The sequence below is a fragment of the Pongo abelii genome, chromosome 6 (genome assembly GCF_028885655.2).
Source record: "Pongo abelii isolate AG06213 chromosome 6, NHGRI_mPonAbe1-v2.0_pri, whole genome shotgun sequence".
NCBI classification, from domain to species: Eukaryota; Metazoa; Chordata; class Mammalia; order Primates; family Hominidae; genus Pongo; species Pongo abelii.
In genome coordinates, this window is record NC_071991.2 from 126,144,293 (window position 1) to 126,162,518 (window position 18,226).

At 56.0% G+C, this 18,226-nt stretch overlaps 3 protein-coding genes across 3 annotated transcripts in view; 2 read left to right on the top strand and 1 right to left on the bottom strand.

Annotated features, from left to right (window-relative positions):
- The first annotated feature begins 1,201 nt into the window (after positions 1-1,201).
- Positions 1,202-4,608, top strand: ATP6V1F (ATPase H+ transporting V1 subunit F). The gene is made up of 2 exons (XM_002818425.4): positions 1,202-1,830; positions 4,122-4,608. Exons 1-2 carry the CDS (start codon positions 1,673-1,675, stop codon positions 4,321-4,323), a joined length of 360 nt encoding a protein of 119 aa, XP_002818471.1. The 5' UTR covers positions 1,202-1,672; the 3' UTR covers positions 4,324-4,608.
- Positions 4,609-4,722: 114 nt separating this feature from the next.
- Positions 4,723-7,589, top strand: SPMIP1 (sperm microtubule inner protein 1). Its single transcript, XM_009243212.3, has 2 exons — positions 4,723-5,589; positions 7,412-7,589. Exons 1-2 carry the CDS (start codon positions 5,169-5,171, stop codon positions 7,519-7,521), a joined length of 531 nt encoding a protein of 176 aa, XP_009241487.1. The 5' UTR covers positions 4,723-5,168; the 3' UTR covers positions 7,522-7,589.
- Positions 7,590-15,192: 7,603 nt separating this feature from the next.
- Positions 15,193-18,226, bottom strand: part of KCP (kielin cysteine rich BMP regulator) — a 35,012-nt gene continuing 31,978 nt past the window's right edge. The window contains exons 38-40 of the mRNA XM_054559806.2: positions 17,284-17,448; positions 16,203-16,509; positions 15,193-16,030 (exon numbers count right to left, since the gene is read on the bottom strand). Coding sequence (XP_054415781.1) covers positions 15,762-16,030; positions 16,203-16,509; positions 17,284-17,448 — 741 coding nt within the window. The 3' untranslated portion in view covers positions 15,193-15,761. The remainder of the gene's footprint in view (positions 16,031-16,202; positions 16,510-17,283; positions 17,449-18,226) is intronic.

An 18,226-nucleotide genomic window follows, 5' to 3' on the forward strand; every position in this document is an offset into this window, starting at 1 on the left:
AGTCTGAAACCATACCTTTAAGTAGTAGGGCACAGATTGAAACCCAGGTGTGCCCAAATCCCAAGCTTATCACACATACAATCGCTAGACGAGACCACGGGCACGTCTCAAGCACTCCAAACTCACAAACCCCATGCCAGACACCGGGAGTGCCAGTTTGTTAAAAGGGAGGAGGAAAGAGTGGCTCCTTCCCCTTCAGCCTGCTCATCTCACAGAGGTCACTTTCCCGGGAATGTTACTCCCATCCATATGTGCTGCACTGGCCAGAAACCTGGAAGTCACCCAGGTCTCTCTCTCTACCTCACTCCCCAAACACATCCACTCTGAAACAAGTTTTGTCCTAAATATCTAAATATCTCTCGGCTCTACCTACTTCTCTGCGTTTCCCATTATCGCCACCTGCGTTCTGGCCACTATTATCTCTCACAATGGCCTCCCAAATTGGTTTCTCCTCCCTCAGTTTCACCTCTGCACACAGCACAGTCACAGTGAGTGACAGCTCTAAAACGTAAGTTTGGCAATAGCACTCTCTTACTTGAAATCCCTCAGCAGCTTCAGGATAACTGTCCACAGGATAACTTCCAGATCCTTTTTTTTTTTTTTTCCAGACAGAGTCTCGCTCTGTCGCCCAGGCTGGAGTGCAACGGCACAATCTCAGCTCACTGCAACCTCCGCCTCCCAGGTTCAAGCAATTCTCCTGCCTCAGCCTCTCGAGTAGCTGGGACTACAGGCACCCACAACCACACCCGGCTAACTTTTTGTATTTTTAGTAGAGACGGGTTTTCGCCATGTTGGTCAGGCTGGTCTCAAACTCCTGACCTCAGGTGATCCACCTGCCTCAGCCTCCTAAAGTGCTGGGATTACAGGCGTGGCATGAGCCACCATGCCTGGCCTTACCAATTATTTAACTTTCCTGGAAGGCCCTACGCTCTCTAGTCAGTACGCCTTTGCACATGCTGTTCCTCTGCCTAGAACACCGTCTTGTCCTCACTTCTATCCCCTTCATCCTGCAGGTCCTTCAGGTCTCAGCTTAGATCTGAAGCAAGCTTCTTGGGGAAGGGTTCTTTGGACGCCCCCTCTCTCCATGGGTTAGTTACCATGGATGTGTGCTTCCATATACTTTTCACATTCTAACCATTAACACACAGCTTTGTAGTCGCCTGTTCCCCTGACTTTCCACCTCACTAGGCAGTATCATCACTAACTTTTGCATTCCTTTAATTGAACAAATGTGTGTTACTTGTTAACTATGTGTCATAGTTACATACATACATACATACATACATACATACACGATAAAGACCCAGACCCTGCCCTTGAGATAAGTAACTGCGTCTCTTCTCTGGGGTCTCAGCGTCTAACAGCGTCAGGTTCAAAGCGCTTGTTGAACGAATGAACCAAGGAACGAGTGAATGAACGAATGAATGCCCGCGAAGGACGTGGTGCCCCGCAGTCTTCTGGGAATCGTAGTCCCCTGGTTCGGGCCTGTCTTTATGGCGCAGGCGTATTCACATGGAGGCCGTGTTGCTGTTAATGCGCATGTCCCGGAATGCGGCTGGGAGGACTGCGCATGCCCGAAGGGTGGGGGTTGAGGCCGACGGGGCGCCGTACGGCGGAGGCGGGGCTTCAGTGGCTTCTGGTGTTCTAGGGTGAGCTCTGCCCGGCTGCAGGGATGGCGGGGAGGGGTAAGCTCATCGCAGTGATCGGAGACGAGGACACGGTGACTGGTTTCCTGCTGGGCGGCATAGGGGAGCTTAACAAGAACCGCCACCCCAATTTCCTGGTGGTGGAGAAGGATACAACCATCAATGAGATCGAAGACACTTTCCGGTACGGTACAGCGCGAGGCCTGAACGGGCCCTTCTGCTGCTCGGTGGAGTGCGGGGCGAGGCTGGAGGCGGCCCGGGGACCGAGGCTTGAGGCCCGGACGGGGGTGAGGGGACGATCCTGAAAGTCCTTCCGCCCTTCCGGAGCGGAGGCCTCCGCGCCCCAAGTTCCCGTTTGGGGCTCGGTGGGACAGAAGCTGTATCAGGTCCACGAGCCCCCCACCTCACATGATCGTGTGTCATGCAAGAAGGGGAACAGAGCTCGTGACAGCCTAGACAGTGGGCTTGGATTTTGTTCTGCTTTCTCCTCCTTTAGAGGCTCACCATCGTCCCGTAAGGCAGGGGTGATTTTTGTCCTACTCACAGGTGAGAAAACTACAGCTCGGAGAGGGTAAGGCACACACTGAGGTTACAAGTCGGCAGAGGCAGAGCTAGAATTTGAACCCAATCCCAACCCTTTCTGCCTCTGGTAAGCCAGGTACACACTCTTTGCAGCTCTCCTTAGGCGGCCTCGGAATTTCTTTGTGGTCTTGAGCACAGTAGGCAGAAATGTCGGGACTGTGAGAGCCTTCTGCTAAGACCTTGCACTCAAGCCCTCACTCCCTGCCTTAGGTCAGAGTGTGGGCGCAGGCATGCTTTTAATCCACCAGGGGTCCTGGTGACTGGAATTAAGGATACCAGCCTCCTATTTTATTCCTCACCCCTTCTCCAGGGCCCCTGTACCAAGTCTCAGGAATAAACCACTCACCTGTTTCCCCCAAACAGTCCAGCCCAGGGCTGCTGGCTGAGACTGGTTCCTGCTGCCTGGTGTATTAGGTAGTCCCTGACCTGGGAGGCTGTTATCTGCCGATCTCTAAGCTGTCTGGTAAAGTGACCCAAGTTATCATGGGAGAAGGACAAATTTTACTTCAAGAATTTTTTTATGTTTCCAACCAAAAGGGACCTCAGAGATCAAATCTAACCCAGTGACTGGCAGGGGGTGGGTGCTCAGTAAGTAATTTTTAATCAGTAAATAAACGAATGACTCTGGGTGCAGTGGCTCACGCCTGTAATCCCAACACTTTTGGAGACCGAGGCGGGTGGATCACCTGAGCTCGGGAGTTTGAGACTAGCCTGACCAATATGGTGAAACTCCATTTCTACTAAAAATACAAAAATTAGCCAGGCGTGGTGGTGGGTGCCTGTAATCCCAACAAATCAGGAGGCTGAGGAAGGAGAATTGCTTGAACCTGGGAGGCAGAGACTGCAGTGAGCCGAGATCCACCACTGCACTCCAGCCTGGGCGACAGAGGGAGACCCTGTCTCAAAAAAATAAAAATAAAATAAACAAATGAATGGGTGGGTGACCACAGGAGAGGAGGAGCACAAGGCAGGTTCTTTTTGTGCAGAAAGTGTGATTCCTTCATCAGGGTGTCCTCTTCCTAGCTTGTGATCTTGGTGCATGCCAAACTTTCCCTCTGACCCCTCCACCACCCTCATCAGCATAGACCTTGAGGCCTTCAGTGGTCTCATCAGCCCTATTTTTAAATAATTTGTTTTCTTTTTAAAAGTTAATATGTCTTTTTTTTTTTTTCTGAGACAGGGTCTCACTCCTGTCACCCAGGCTGGATTGCAGTGGCATGATCGCAGCTCACTGTGGCCTCGACTTCCCAGGCTCAAGTGATTCTCCCACCTCAGCCTCCCAAATAGCTGGGACTACAGCTTCCCAAGTAGCTGGCACATGCCGCCACATCCAGCCAATTTTGTGTGTGTGTGTGTGTGTATATATATATATAGAGAGAGAGAGAGAGAGAGAGAGAGAGAGAGAGAGATGGGGGTCTCACTATGTGGCCCATTCTGGTCTCAAATCCTGGGTTCAAGCGATCCACCTGCCTCGGCCTCCCAAAGTGCTGGGATTACAGGTGTGAGCCATCACAGCTGGCCTTCAGTATCTGCACATAAGAGATCTGCATACATATAATCTTTTCCTTCCCCTTTCTGACACCATCACTGCATATTGAATACACCAGTGTGCACCCTAATCAATCTTCATTACCAGTTCACTTGGAAGCCTTCCGGGCAGTGTTGTAGAAGCCAACCCTAATCAGCGTGACCCTCTGCTGTGGGATGAAATTGATTCTAGGTAGGGTTGACAGAGGGTTGAGCATGGCAGTTTTTCCCCTTGTCCTCTGTGCCCTCTGGGTCATGCTCATTCCCCTCCACAGCCCAGCCCAACAACTCGGAGAGGGCTGCCTGGGTAGGAGAGACGGCAGCCCCCAGAGCTGCCCTGGACTCCCTTCTCATCTCTCCCCACAGGCAATTTCTAAACCGGGATGACATTGGCATCATCCTCATCAACCAGTACATCGCAGAGATGGTGCGGCATGCCCTGGACGCCCACCAGCACTCCATCCCCGCTGTCCTGGAGATCCCCTCCAAGGAGCACCCATATGACGCTGCCAAGGACTCCATCCTGCGCAGGGCCAGGGGCATGTTCACTGCCGAAGACCTGCGCTAGGGGACTCCTTATAGCCCTCAGCCCTTCCCTTGTTTCCAGGCCTCTCCCCAGGCTTGCCATCAGCCTTCTTTACTTTTTGAGCCTCTGATTTCCAATTCCCTGCCCCTTCCCACTCCCATTAAGAGGCTAGGTGAGGTGCTTCTAGGTTGCTGGGGCTCTGCTGTTAAAATCAAAGCTGGTTAAGGAACAGGAAGCCTGACCATCTCCCTCCACTACCTCTTCCCTGTGCTGTTACACAGTGTCATTGTTGATGTTAAATTAAAGTCATATTCTTGCTTCTCTCCAGATGGGCTGGGTGCTGGAAAAGACGTGTGTGGGGTGAGGCCGTGGGGCAGATTCGACTGGCAAGGAGGGAAAAGGTGCTGCCAAAGAAAGGCATAGAAGAGCTAGCCCAGGAGGATTGTGCCGGGAGGCAGAACTCAAGGACTGGTCCTTGGATCAGAGAAGACCAGCTCTGGTCTGGGGAGAAATGGGAGGAGGCTTGAGCCCAGCTCCCGCCTCCCCCACCTTGTTCGGCATTGGGCTGGGAAGGGGGCCAGACCCAAAGGACAGAAGCAGAAAGCACACGAAACCTGGGAGCCTGTGATGTCGGATCCCGCATGGGCCCTGCGGGAGTTTTGGGGAGCAGGGCTCTTAGCCAGTGGGCCCTGGCCTCAGGCTGCCTCAGGAAGCCAGGCTCATGGGGTCTGCTGGGGGCATGGCAAGTAGAACCCCAGCCCTGTGTGAGGTGAGGCATGGTTGCCAGGTGACTGTGCCAGGGCAGCCACTCGCCGTCAGAAGCGCTCTGCTTGCTGTGCTCACCCCTCAGCTGTGGCCACCCTGGTGCCACTCCTTCCCTGGCCACCATGTCACGGCAGCTCAACATAGACACTTTACGGCAGAACTTCTGGAAGGAGGAATATCTGAGGGAAAAGATGTTGCGCTGTGAATGGTACCGCAAGTATGGGTCGATGGTGAAGGCCAAGCAGAAGGCTAAGGCTGCAGCCCGCCTGCCCCTCAAACTGCCCACCCTGCACCCCAAAGCCCCACTCTCACCCCCACCCACCCCCAAGTCAGCCTCTTCCAAGGTGCCCAGCCCTGTCCCAGAGGCTCCTTTTCAGTCAGAAATGTACCCGGTACTGCCTGTCACCCGAGCCCTGCTGTATGAAGGCATCTCCCACGACTTCCAGGGGCGCTACCGCTACCTCAACACTCGAAAACTGGACATGCCAGAGACGCGATACCTCTTCCCCGTCACCACCAGCTTCACGTATGGCTGGCAGCTGGGTGAGCCCAACTTCTTGGAAATCACCTCAAAAACAGAGTACCAGCCATGTGCTAGGGAGTGGGCATCCTAGTGAAGGGTCCAGACCATAAACAGAGCAAGGAGATGGCCAAGAAGTGTCGACACGTTCCACAGAACTAGGGAGCAACGGTAGGCAGGGAGGTAGCGGCCATGTGCTGCTATTTATTGGATTGTCAGGAAAGGCCTTTCTGAGGACCTGTGGCCGAGAGCCAGATGATAAGGATGGGTTTGGATTTTATTTGGTGTGCAGGGAAGCTGATGGAAGGTTCTAAGCAGATTTCAAGAGTGACACTGATGAACCTTTTAAAAAGTCACCCTGACCTGTATGTAGGCAGTGGCTTTTTCAGGGCAAATGGTGGAATCTGGCACATGAGTTGGGCATATGTTTTGTTACCCTGTGGTAGTGGCCTGAGGGATCAGCAATAGAGCTGAAATCAATTCAGGATGTTTTGGGGGAAGACTCGGTGGAACTCACTCATGGATAGAATGTGAGAATAAAGGGAAGAGAGATCAATTGCCCAGGTGTTTAGCTAAAGCTGCAGTGACAGGGAAGAGTGGGAGACGTCAGGGCTGGAGCGTGCATGAACAGGTCCTATTTATCCATGTGTGTTTGGCTATGTTATGCTTGAAGTGTCTGTAGGGTGGCTGTGTCTATAAGTCGGGATTGAAGTCAGGGCTGAAGATGCAAATTTGGAGGTCATTTGAATATAGGTGCTTTTTTTTTTTTTGAAACAGTCTCACTCTGTCACCCAGGCTGGAATGCAGTGGCATGATCTTGGCTCACTGCAACCTCTGCCTCCCAGGTTCAAGAGATTCTTCTTTCTCAGCCTCCCAAGTAGCTGGGACTATAGGCGTGTGTCACCACGCCTGGCTAATTTTTGTATTTTTAGTAGAGACAGGGTTTCACCATATTGGTCAGGCTGGTCTCGAACTGCTGACCTTGTAATCTGCCTGTCTAGGCCTCCCAAAGTGCTGGGATTACAGGCATGAGCCACCGCCCAGCCTATAGGTGCTATTTAAATCCATGAGATCACCTACGGAGCTCAAGTTGCTGGAATCTGTTGGGAGTGGGGGCAGGAGGGCTGAGCCAGAGGCGGGTAGGGGATGGCATTGGCAGGAAGCCTGTCCATCTGGGCTGAGTCTTTTTTCTGTGAGGTTGAGTCAAGGCCATCAGCGGGGAGGGAGCTGAACTGAGGCAGTGGAGTAACTAGAGATGAAGAGGAAAGGTATGGAACAGGCATGTGCCAGGCAGCGCTGCTGGGCCATGTTGCTGCACGTCCCATTGCTGTCTGTGCTCATGAATGTCAAGTGAGACTCCTCGGCCCTGTGCCCTTCTCCAGCTGCTTGAGTGTCTTGCAGAAAAGGTGGATGGTTGGGGATTGACTCAGTTGAGATTTGGCCCCCAAACATCCCTTTCCCCCAGGCCCCTAAAGGGGAAGTCGGGGAAATAACTTTCTAACAAAAGCAGGAGGCAAGGCCTAGAAGGGGGGAGCAGGAGGCAGAAGGAAGTCCCATCTCTCCACAGTCTGTCCCTGTGACAAGCAGGCTAGGGTGGCCCCCCTCCCTGCAGGTAAAGGATCCTGAAGCTAGGGTAATGATGGCAGATGGCTGCTGTATCCTGGCATCCAGCCAGCTCCCAGTATTTGCCCGTAGCTCCCATGCCTCCAAAGCACTCTCTGTTTCTTCCCACAAAGTGGCTACTCCACTGACGGATTCCTAGGGCTGTGCAGACAGACAGGGCTCCCATGCTCTGCGTGTCCCTCCCTCAGGAACCCATGCTTGGCCTCTAACATCTTTTCCCAGGCCCCCCAGTGAAGCAAGAACTGGTCTCCTGCAAGACGTGCCGCATTGAGTCATTCTTCCGCAAGAACGGGGCCTTCGCACTGCTTGATCCCCGAGACCTGGCCCTCTGACCGTGGGCCAGGTGTGGGCTTAGGGGAGGGAAGAAGAAATAACAGGCCTCCTGGTGGGGCAAAGCTGCTGTGTGTGTCTGTGCCCCTCTGCTTTCCCCGGCCCTGAGGCTGCATTCAGGCCTTTCTGAAACTATCTGACCCGCAAGTTGCCCTCTTGCTTTTTCCGTAACCCTCATCTCTTTAATCATCGCTTTGAGGACCCAGCAATGACCAGAGGGGGCTGGGAAGGGCGAGCACTACTCTGCAGGCACGGGATCTCAGCACCAGGGGAACACAGTAGTTCCAGGAAGTTCTGGGTGTTCTTGGGGAGAGAGCGGCCTGTCATCTCGGAGGCCAGGGAAAGGGGACTCCTGCCACCGCCACACCCCTCCTTGCCCGTCCCTCACCTGGCCCCGAGGGCCCACAGCCGCTCAGTCCTCTCCCGATGCATCTGCTCTAGCTGCTTCCGCAGGGCGCGCCGCCGGCCAGCCGCGTCCTCCTGGCGGTGCAGAGCGCTGAGCGTCCGCGGCTCAGTGGGGCGGGCGGGGCAGCACCTGGCACACCTGCACCTCGCGCCCCGCCGGAGGCACTGCCAGAGTGCAGTGCGCTCACTTCAAAGGGACCCGGGCGCGCCAAGCTCGGCCCCTGCCCCGCGCAGGCTCCTTGTGGCCCCACCGCCTTCTAGGGGTCTTGCCTGTGGCGGGAGTTGAGCCGGACTGGGCGGGAGACCCACGGGGTGAACCCGGCAGTGGCGGTTCCTGGCGATGTGGAGGCGGCAGTCAGCGTCCGGCCGCCCCTCGGTGCCCCGCCCGCCTCAGGCAGGCCCCGATCCCGGGCGTGGGGACGCACCCGGAGCCGCTGCTGCTCACGGTCCAGCCGGGGCCGCCGCCTGGCCGCGCTGTGCAGCTCCAGCAGCCGCTGCAGAGCCGTCTCCTGCTGCGCCGCGCTCAAGCCCGCAGGCGCCTTGGCGCTGCTGAGGGGCGCCGGCCACGCTGCCTTCAAGGCCGTGGGACGCTCAGGGCCGCCTCCCCGACCCCAGAGGGCACCCAGAAGCCAAGCCTGGCCCACCTCCTGCTCCCCCGGGCCGGGGCCCACTCCAGCGCCCTGCAGCCGGTGCGGATCGCGCTCCAGGCCTGGGGGCCCCCGGAGAGCCCCGAGGAGCCCCTGCTGCCCGGATACCTCGGCGCGCAGGGTCGCTGGCATCACGGCTCCGGCTCCGCGACCTGGGAGCCGCCGCCGGGCCCGGAGCTTCGGGCCGGTAAGCGCAGCCCACGCCCCCTCCCGGGCGGCCCCCAGCTTTGCCACCGCCGGTGCCGACCTTTGTGTCTCGCCTTTGATCATGCCCTGCATCAGCGTGGTAGTCCTTCTCCGGAGGTCTGGGCTCTCCCTGCCCACAGGCTTTGGAGTCTGTGCTTTCAGGGACCCGCAGGAGTCCCTCTGGGGGCTGTACAGTGGCCTCTCCAGGAGCCACCTCCCAGGCTTGTGAGATATTGCCTTCCCAAGACCGCAGCATCTTCTTCCCTGGACTCTGGGGACTCGCCTTTCCCTGGCACTTAGGACTAAATTCTCTTCGACTCTGAGGAGTGACCCTGTTTTCACCCAGGGAGGCCTCCTCCCTCTGACCCTGAGGAGCCCTTGGGCTCTGGCCCCCGTGTGTCTTCACCCTCTGACTCTGAGGAGCATCTTTGATCTCGCCCCAGGAGGCCTCCCCTCTCTTATGCTGAGGGGTCTCAGCTTTCTGATCCTGAGGGTCCTCCTCTCTCAGACTCTGAGGGGTGTCCATCCGTGGCGGTCTTTGAAGTTCTGCTCTCTCCTGGCTCAGGTGCAAGTCCGAGCCCAGCCCTTCAAGGGCATCTCGGGAAGGCAGGTTTTGGGAGGGCAGGTCCCCCGGCCCAGGGGTCCTGGGAGTGAGCTTTCTTTCCTGGGTCGCAGGCTCTGCCTCACTCCTCTCTTCCCTCTGGGCCAGGTCCTGGAAAGGAAGAGCACTTTGGGCCCAGGTTTGAGAGGGAACCTGCAGACCTCAGGGGCCAGCCCTTGCCTGATTCCTGAATTTGTTAAAGCCATTTTATGTAGTGTGGAAGGTGCTTCACTGAAGAGCCTCCCCCTCACCCCAGCAGCCTCCTCCCAGGGAGACCCACCCCTGCCATCCCCAACCTGAGACCCTTGACCTTTTCACCTTGCACTTTGAGCTGCCTGGCACCCCAAAGCTCCTCCTGGTAGTGGGGTTCAGCTCTTGTAAGGAGCCTGAGGAAGAAAGACCAGTGTTGAGAGCTCATGTCCCAGCCCCCCATGCACAGTCCACCTAGACTAGAGCCAGGAAGTTTAGGGAGTCCTAGTGTATGGTTAGGGGTGCCCTGAGGGCGCTGTCTGAACCTCAGGCTGTCACAGTTCATCAATCAGCCAGCCACGCACCTGTTTGTCAGGTGTGCCTGCCAACAGCCTGCCCCATCTTTCTCATCCTCCCAGCCAAGGCAGACCACTCCAGAGGGACCTGCACAGCCCCTTCCTCAAGACCAGCACAGGAGGCCTGGGAGTGAGAAGGGTCACGGTGCTGGGCACCTGGGTTCCTCAGCACCGGCCACTCCCACTTTGCCCTGGTGTGCCCATCAGGCCCAGAGAAGAAACCCGCTCTGGGTGTCTTACTTTTTACTCTTATTCAGAAAAAACTTCCTTAGCCTTTTCTTTGTTTCTGACAGCAAAATCAAAGGAAATTCGAGATGAAATTTTAGGCCAGAGGCTGGCCTAAAAACTGCAAGTGTTCATAATTAACAAAAGAAATCTAAAAAAAGAGATGATGTGTTGCCGCTCCCCTGCAGCTGTGGAGGAAGGAGAGCTGTTCTGCATCCATAAAACCAGTTAAAAGGGATTTCATAAGGTCTGAAATTGAGAACTTTCCCAAGAATACTGCATCTTGTTCTCTTGTGCAATATACAGACGTGTGAATATTCCTAACAGTAACCAAATGGGTGCACTCTCTGTGAAAACACATCTTTCAAAGAGTTTTTTTAAACAAAGGAGACTCCTGGGCCTTTAGAAATAATTGCCACAAACTGCAAAAACAATATCCAACCTCCAACTTCTGTAATTCTCATCTGTTGTCTTACTAGAAAATTTATTTCTCTGGTAATAATGTTATAATTGATATCCCTGTCTTCTCAAGACGTAAAATACCTGTAAAAACTTCTCTGTCCATCAGAAAATAATTATTGGCACTTTTCTTCTCTCTCATGTGCATGATGGAACAATAAAAAGCTTATGGCTTTGCTAGATCTATTATTTAACAAACAATTTGAGAGTCTGTTTCATTTAAATTAATAGGCTCAAGGCTCACAGTATCCATTCCACTGCCTGTTTATTGTCATGCTATTTCTAGCCTGTGACCTAAAGACAAGCACCTAGTCTCCTTGTTCCCTGTATATCTCCATTGCCCGGCTGAAGGGTGGCAAACAGGTGGCCTATGCCTGGCTGAAGGGTGGCAAATAGGTGGCCTGGAGTTGGTATTCTGTTCCCTCATCCCTGGGCAGCCAGTGATGCTCATTCCTGAACTTTCTCCCCTGAACCCCAGTTTAGCATCAGAATCCTACTGGACACAGTGCCTAAGAGCTGGTACCAACCAGGTGGAATTGGCACATCAAATAAAACCTACTTGCCATCACTGGGTGTCCCGGCATTCCCATCAGGAAGTGTGAGATGACGAGTGAGTGAAGCATGAAGTCCTGTGACTTGGGGAGAGGACTTTCCTGCCTCATCCCAATCCAATCTGACTGCCCCAGCCCCAGGGGCCCCCTGCCCTCCTGGCTGTCTGATGACGTACCGCGTGTGGGCTCTGCAGGTCCTCCAGGGCTCTCCCACCCTTGGTCTGCACCACTCCCGGCTTCACCCAGATCTGGAGCTGGTGACAGGTCTCCCACCTGCCCCCTACAGGAGTTCAACGGCTGCCTCTGATGCACCTCTCTGGGCCCATGGGCTCTGGAATGGGAGGGAGTCTGCCTGCCAGTCTCCCGAGACCCCCACCCCAGCATCCAAACACTTGAGTCCTGGGTGGCCGCCCCCAGTGCCCTCCTTCCTCCCCCATCACCAGATCCTGGGAGCTGGAGTTTGGAGGTTAACCTTTCCAAGGGCTGTGGGGCAACCATGGGTGCAACTAAGAGCCCAGGAGGCTTAATGAGGGGCACCGGGCAGGACTGCAGAAGGTGACAGGGAAAGAGCCCAGTTCACAGAGGGAAAGGCAGGATTCCCCGGGGAGACTCACCCCGTCAGGAGCTGATGGTTCTGGCTCAGGGAGTCCCTGTCCTGGGGTAGAGGATGCAGCCTAGAATTCTGGAAGGGTTGGGGGCACCCTAGTCCACAGGGCTCCATCCCCCAGTGTGGCAGCCAGCCTCTCAAATGGCCCCAAAATGATCCCTGCCTCCTGGAATTCATGCCCTCTGTGACCCCCTGCTTCCCCTCCACACAAAGGAGCTTAGAAACGGATCCCTCCTGCCCAGTTGAGTTTCAGATGAGACCGCAGTTCTTTCCAGCGACGTCGGCTGAACCCTTCCTAAGTTGCACCACAAACAGCCCTCCTGCTACAGTGGAGAGTGCCTTGGCCCAGAGAGGGCTACCAACCTGCCCAAAGTGACCCAGACAGCTGGTGGCTGAGCCAGGACTGGGACCGACATTCCCAGTTCCCAGCTCTGTTCTGGGCCCAGTCACCACAGCACCCACCTCCTGGAGGCTCAGCCCAGCTGCAGCCCTGGAGGGAGGGGCCGCTGTGTCTCAGGGGCACACTGGGCATCAGTGCCTTTGCTCTCTGGGGCCCTGCCAGGCTACTTTCCTCCCACGCTGTGGTAACATGGAAAGGCTTCCAGATATCACCACACAGGTGATTTGACCAAGACAGTCGTTAACTGTGGAATGAGAATAACGGCCTGCCTGGAAAGAGCAGGCCCTGTGTGCCAGGCGTAGCCCATGAGTCCACTGTTCCTCCCGACAGCCCTTAGAGAAAGCTCTCTTCTTGTGGGCGTTTTCTTTTTTTTTTGGCCGGGGGGTTTGGGGGAAATGGAGTTTGGTTCTTGTTGCCCAGACTGGAGTACAACGGTGCGATCTCCTCTCATGCAACCTTCACCTCCCACGTTCAAGTGATTCTGCTGCCTCAGCCTCCTGAGTAGCTGGGATTACAGGTACAGGCATGTGCCGTCACATCTGGCTAATTTTTGTATTTTTAGTAGAGACGGGGTTTCTCCATGTTGGTCAGGCTGGTCTCGAACTCCTGACCTCAGGTGTTCTGCCCGCCTCGGCCTCCCAAAGTGCTGGGATTACAGGCGTGAGCCACTGCGCCCGGCCTCGTGGGCATTTTCTAGCTGAGGAAAAGTAGACTCCAGAGCCCACGGGGGTGGTCAGCGTGGAGATTCAAACCCAGCCCTGTCTCCAAAACCCTGCCCCTTCCGCTTGCCCTTACCACAGCAGGGCCCCAGTGTTCCCAGAACCTCTGTCCCCACGGTGCCCCCTCACCCACTCACCGGCTGCTCAGGGTCCCCACCCGTGCTACCACCTGGCTGACAGCACTGGCTCCATGCATGCTGGGCCTGGCCCCTCGGACCGAAAAACTGGGCCTGGGATGGCCAGAAGAGGCCCAGCTCCACACCAGTCAGCGGTTCCAAGTCCCACAGGAGCTGCGGGAAGATGGGGTGCCAGGACGTGAGGGGGCACCCACCCTGGCCTCAGCCACACCCCCGGCCAGCCCCTACCTGCTCCTGGGCCCGCCGGCTCCGCTCCATCTGCAGCAGCACAGGGGGCAGCTCCAGCCCTGGGGGATACCCCCGGCCCTCTTGCACCTGGAGGGGCAAGGTGGCATCAGGCCTCCACCTGTCTCCTTCCTTCTGAGGCAGTGTCCCTCCCTCACCTGCCAAAGTGCAGCCCGGAGCTGGCCTGGGATTGTGGGGCACCGGAAGAGATACTGGTACAAAGCCAAGGCCTGTCTGGGGCTGCAGGGGAGCCCTGAGGCCGCCGGGGTGGCTGCCTGCACCATGCGGAGACTGGCGGGAAACGGAGGACAGGAAACCAAGAGCCAGGAGCAAGGAAGGACAAAGGCTCTGATCTCAATGATGCAGGGCCCGACACCTGAGCCCTGGCTGGACCGCGGCCAAGCCTCATAGACTCTGACCTGCCTCTGAGATGGCTTTTATGGCCCTACGAGTGGCAGCGTGGAGTGAGCAGTGTGACCCCGAGAGAGGGCGGTGTACGCATATGCTTGTTTACAGCCCCCAGCGAGCATTTGTTTGACATATACTGTACACACATACATATGCACATCAACCGCACAGCTGCATTATTTGGGCACACAATATGCCCAATATGGGTAGCAACAGCAGCTGCTACCAACAGTTTAGCTTGTGCGGGAATGAAGACGCTTCGTACGTATAATCCTTTCTTGCAGCAACTCTATGAAGTAGGCTGTATTATTATCTCCACTTTATAGGTAAGAAGACTGACTCAGAAAGCAACTTCTCCGAGGCCAAGTGTGGTGGTTCACATCTGCAGTTCCACCACTTTGGGATGATGAGGTGGGAGGACAGCTTGAGCCCAGGAATTTGAGACCAGCCTGGGTGACATAGCAAGACCCCACCTCTAAAAAAAAAAAAAAAGTTAGCCAGGAGTGGTAGCACGCGCCTGTAGTCACAGCTACTTGGGAGGCTGAGATGGGAGGATTGATTGAGCCTGGGAGGTCAAGGCTGCAGTAAGCTGTGATCGTGCCACTGTATTCCAGCCTGAGTGACAGATCAAGACCCTGTCTCTCAAAAAAAAAAAAAAAAAAGGAATAGCTTGTCTTAACATGTGGCAGCATTTTTTTCATCTGGAGATGGATGGATGTGATACCCTCTGGGAAGACATGGTCCTGGGAGCCCAGGCCGTCCATCAGCAAGAGGTGAGTGGTAAGAGGCCCTGCCCCAGCGAGCACTGCCCATGTGCTTGTCCATGCTGTCCACCTAGTAAGTGCTGTCCATGCGTCACTGTTCATTCCCCGACACATACCAGACGCTTGTTACTATCATCCTCATCTCACAGATGGATAGACAGGTCATATAAGTTATCTAATCAGGAGAGGGGCTGAGTGCAGGAGCTCTGCCATCTTTACATCCTGCCCTGTTGTGAGCAGATTTGCCTGCTGGCTACTTTGTCCCCATTCCATGAGAGAATGGAGCAGACCCTCCTCTTGGCCGGAAGAGAAAACAGCCTCAATGAAAGAGCAAGCAGGCTGAGTGGCCTCCAATTCAACCTGGCACTCTTTTGCGTCCTTGCCCGAGCACAAAGCCCTTCACTCCCTGTTGGAATAGCAGGGAGCAATGAGGATGGAGTCCCCTGACCTCATGACCAAGGTCCCTAAAACACCAAGGACACAGAGCTGGTAGGCGGCAAAGAAAACTTGAATTCTGGACTTTTTCTATCTCAAAACCCATGTTCCCTCCCTACAGTGACGTCTTTACACGCTGTCAGTGTCTACAGCCCACATGTCTGCCCAGGGTGGGTGTGGCTGTGAAGGCAGGCAGGTATGCATTGCATGTGCTTATCTGGGTTTCTGAGGGATGTGTTTGTGTGTGTATTCCTGTGTGTGTTTCTGTGTGCACACGCAGGTACATGTCCACACAGCATTGCGGTCTATTGCTTCTGTTTCTCACCTCAGGCATTGGGTCCCTGTGTCACTAGCTCTCAGAGTGGCCCAGAAGGTACCTGCACACTCAGTATCCCCAAGCCACAAGGAAGGGGGAGGCCATTCTCTGATGCAGCCCCTTCTCTGCCATTCCTCAGCCCCTGCAGGATCCCACATGGATCCACAGAAGGTACCACATGGGGCCATGCGTCATGCCTGCTACACAGAATGGGCACACTGCTAAGACCAGGGCACCAGGGTCCTCCTTCTACCCACCGCAGGGTTTCCCAGACAGCACCGTGGAGTGGCTGGGTGGGGCAGCCCAGTCATGCAGGTGCAAGGAGTGAGCATGCTGCTGTGGTTCTGCGGCCATTGATCACTGGACCCCGTGTTCCTGCCAGCCCAGCCTCTGTCCCAGCACCAGGAGGAAGTGCACACACACACAAGGAAGCCTTCGGGCAGGCCTAGAGTTTACTGCTTGTGACTCAACATGGCGGGGGTCTTTGCAGGGCAGGGGCCCAGGCTCCAGTGTCCAGGCAGGGCATTCTCTCCACAGCCCTAACCAGGGTGGGAACTGCTCGCCAAGGGGAGACTCCTGGCCTGATGAACCCTGATCAGGCACTGTCCTGGCTCAGGGCGTCTCCTGGGGCTCCTGGCTGGGGCTGGGCCGAGCACTGAGTGGCTGGTCTCCAGTGAGCAGGACTTGGGGGCAGGCCTCGGGTGGGATGCAGTGGGCCTCGTGCTCCACCAGGCCTGCAGGGCACTGGCAGCCGGGCACGCAGGGCCTCACACAGTGAGCTGCCAGCTCCCCCAGGGGGATATGCTGATTGAAGCAGGTGCGGGGACAGGGTGGGCCGCACTCATCAAACACGAAGCCACGCTCCAGGGGGCAGCCTACCACTGCAGGGGGAGCGGGAGGCGGGGTTACCGAGGCACCTGAAACTGCCCCAGTTGCTGTGCGCACCCCTGCGAGACTCGCCATACCCGGCCTGGTCCCACCCTGAGCCCTCCGGGCTGCCCTTCTTCTCTGTGCTGACCCTCCCCCAACCTGCAGCGGGCATCACCCCCTCACCACACAGAGTGGGGCCTCGCCAGGTAGGTGTCACTCCTGCCTGGCGACAGTGACTGGCGTAGGCTTCCAAGGCATCACAGAGGCAGGCATCAGCGGAGGAGCCAGGGCCACAGGCACACAGGTCATACACACAGGCGGCAAAGAAGGGCTCCGGTGGCACCACAGCATGGCAGCGACTGAATGGGGAGGACTTCAGCACCCCACACCGGGCATTGGCCTCACGCCTGGCATGGTAACCTGCTGCCCGGCAGGGATCCACCTCTCGGCCTGCAGAACAGGGCCGGCCGGGCCACAGCCCCTCTGAGACCTGGGTGGGGAGAGCAGCCCTGATGTGACAGCACCACTGGCAGCTGGCCTCTGCATGCCGTGCTCTTCAAAGCACTTCCCACCCAGTCATTTGCTTTAGTCCCCAAAACCTCCCTAAAAGAACAGCAAATGAAGCACTGTCTACCTTCTTTTTGTCCCCATTTTACAGATGGACAGACCAAGGCCAGAGTAGGTCAGCACTTGTCCAAGATCACATAGCCAGTGAGTGGCAAAGCAAGGCTTGGGGGTTCAGGTAACAAGGCTTCTTCTTTTTTTTTTTTTTTTTTTTTTGAGACAGAGTTTTGCTCTTGTTGCCCAGGCTGGAGTGCAGTGGCACGATCTCAGCTCACCACAACTTCCGCCTCCTGGGTTCAAGTGATTCTCCTGCCTCAGCCACCCGAGTAGCTGGGATTACAGGCATATGCACCACCAGGCTCGGCTAATTTTGTATTTTTAGTAGAGATGGGGTTTCTCCATATTGGTCAGGCTGGTCTCGAACTGCCAACCTCAGGTGATCCGCCCACCTCAGCATCCCAAAGTGCTGGGATTATAGGCATAAGCCACCCTGCCCAGCCAACGAGGCCTCTTTTGACAAGCCACCCTACCTGTCCAGCACCAAGACAGGCAAGAAGCCCCCACACCTCCCTGAAAGCCCAAAAGCCTATCTTGTGTGACTTCGCTCCCCTTCCCTGCTTTCCATGCCAGAGGGTTGCTCTGAGACTCATGCTCAGCTGCGTCTCCCGTAACCCCCATCCCCGGTTCCTGTGCCACTCACCTGCCAGCTATTCCCAAACGCAGCCTCCGTGGGCAGGAGCAGCCCCTCAGGGCCCTGCAGATCATCCTGGGCAAAGCCGTTGAAGTTCCCACAGAGCCCACAAGTCCGGCCCTGGTAGGAGCCAGGTACGCTCACCTCCACCTGGGACTGCCCATCCCACAGCACCTGTGTGGAGAGGCCTGGGACTGGGGAGCAGGGAAGGACAGGGGCCTTAAGAAGCCCAGGGTCCATCATGGCCCCAGGCACTGTGTTCAGCACGGCCAGTGCTGTAGGGGAGGAGAATGGACAGGTGGAGGCTCCCCTTGGAAGAAACACCGCCCTGGCTAAGGCCAAGTGGATACATTCTGTGCCAGCCCTGGGCAAAGACAGATGACAGGAGGAGCTGCCCACAGCTTCTGCATGAGGGCACCTTCTCCTGCCACCATCCCTGAACTGGGCCGCAGGTGAAATGCAACCCCCTTCCAGGGATTCACTTTCTCATGGGCATTCGGGCCTTGCAGAGGACAAAGCACAATTAGGGTCCGGATTAGAAGTGTACACCCTTATTCTATGAATTTACAAGTTGTGTTTCCTGCTGGGGGCAGGGGGCAAATTACTCTTCCACATGAGAGTTGGAAGGAACCTGAGACACGCCCCCCCAGGAGACTTTAGCTGACATCCTCCCCACTGCCACTGACCCTTCCCATTCCCCACTTTACAGAGGAGAAATCTGAGGCCCAGAGGAGGCTGGTGGTGGATTAAGAGGCTGAGCCGAGATTAGAAATCATGCTCAGAACTCAGAACTCCTCTGATTGCCCGGGGAGACCTCTGACCCTGATCCACCTCCCCTCACACCCCTGCACCCCACTCCTTGCCTTTTTTGGCCAGGAGGTAGCTGGCATCCCCACTCCCTCTACAGATACACAGGCCTAAACAGGACTGAAGCTCCCAGCAGGCAGCCCAC

Excerpts from the sequence above, each read along its gene's own strand:
- ATP6V1F (XM_002818425.4), top strand. The coding sequence starts at position 1,673 with ATGGCGGGGAGGGGTAAGCTCATCGCAGTGATCGGAGACGAGGACACG. Across the intron at positions 1,831-4,121 it reads GAGATCGAAGACACTTTCCG|GCAATTTCTAAACCGGGATG; the intron begins GTACGGTACAGC and ends CTCTCCCCACAG.
- SPMIP1 (XM_009243212.3), top strand. The coding sequence starts at position 5,169 with ATGTCACGGCAGCTCAACATAGACACTTTACGGCAGAACTTCTGGAAG. Across the intron at positions 5,590-7,411 it reads CACGTATGGCTGGCAGCTGG|GCCCCCCAGTGAAGCAAGAA; the intron begins GTGAGCCCAACT and ends ATCTTTTCCCAG.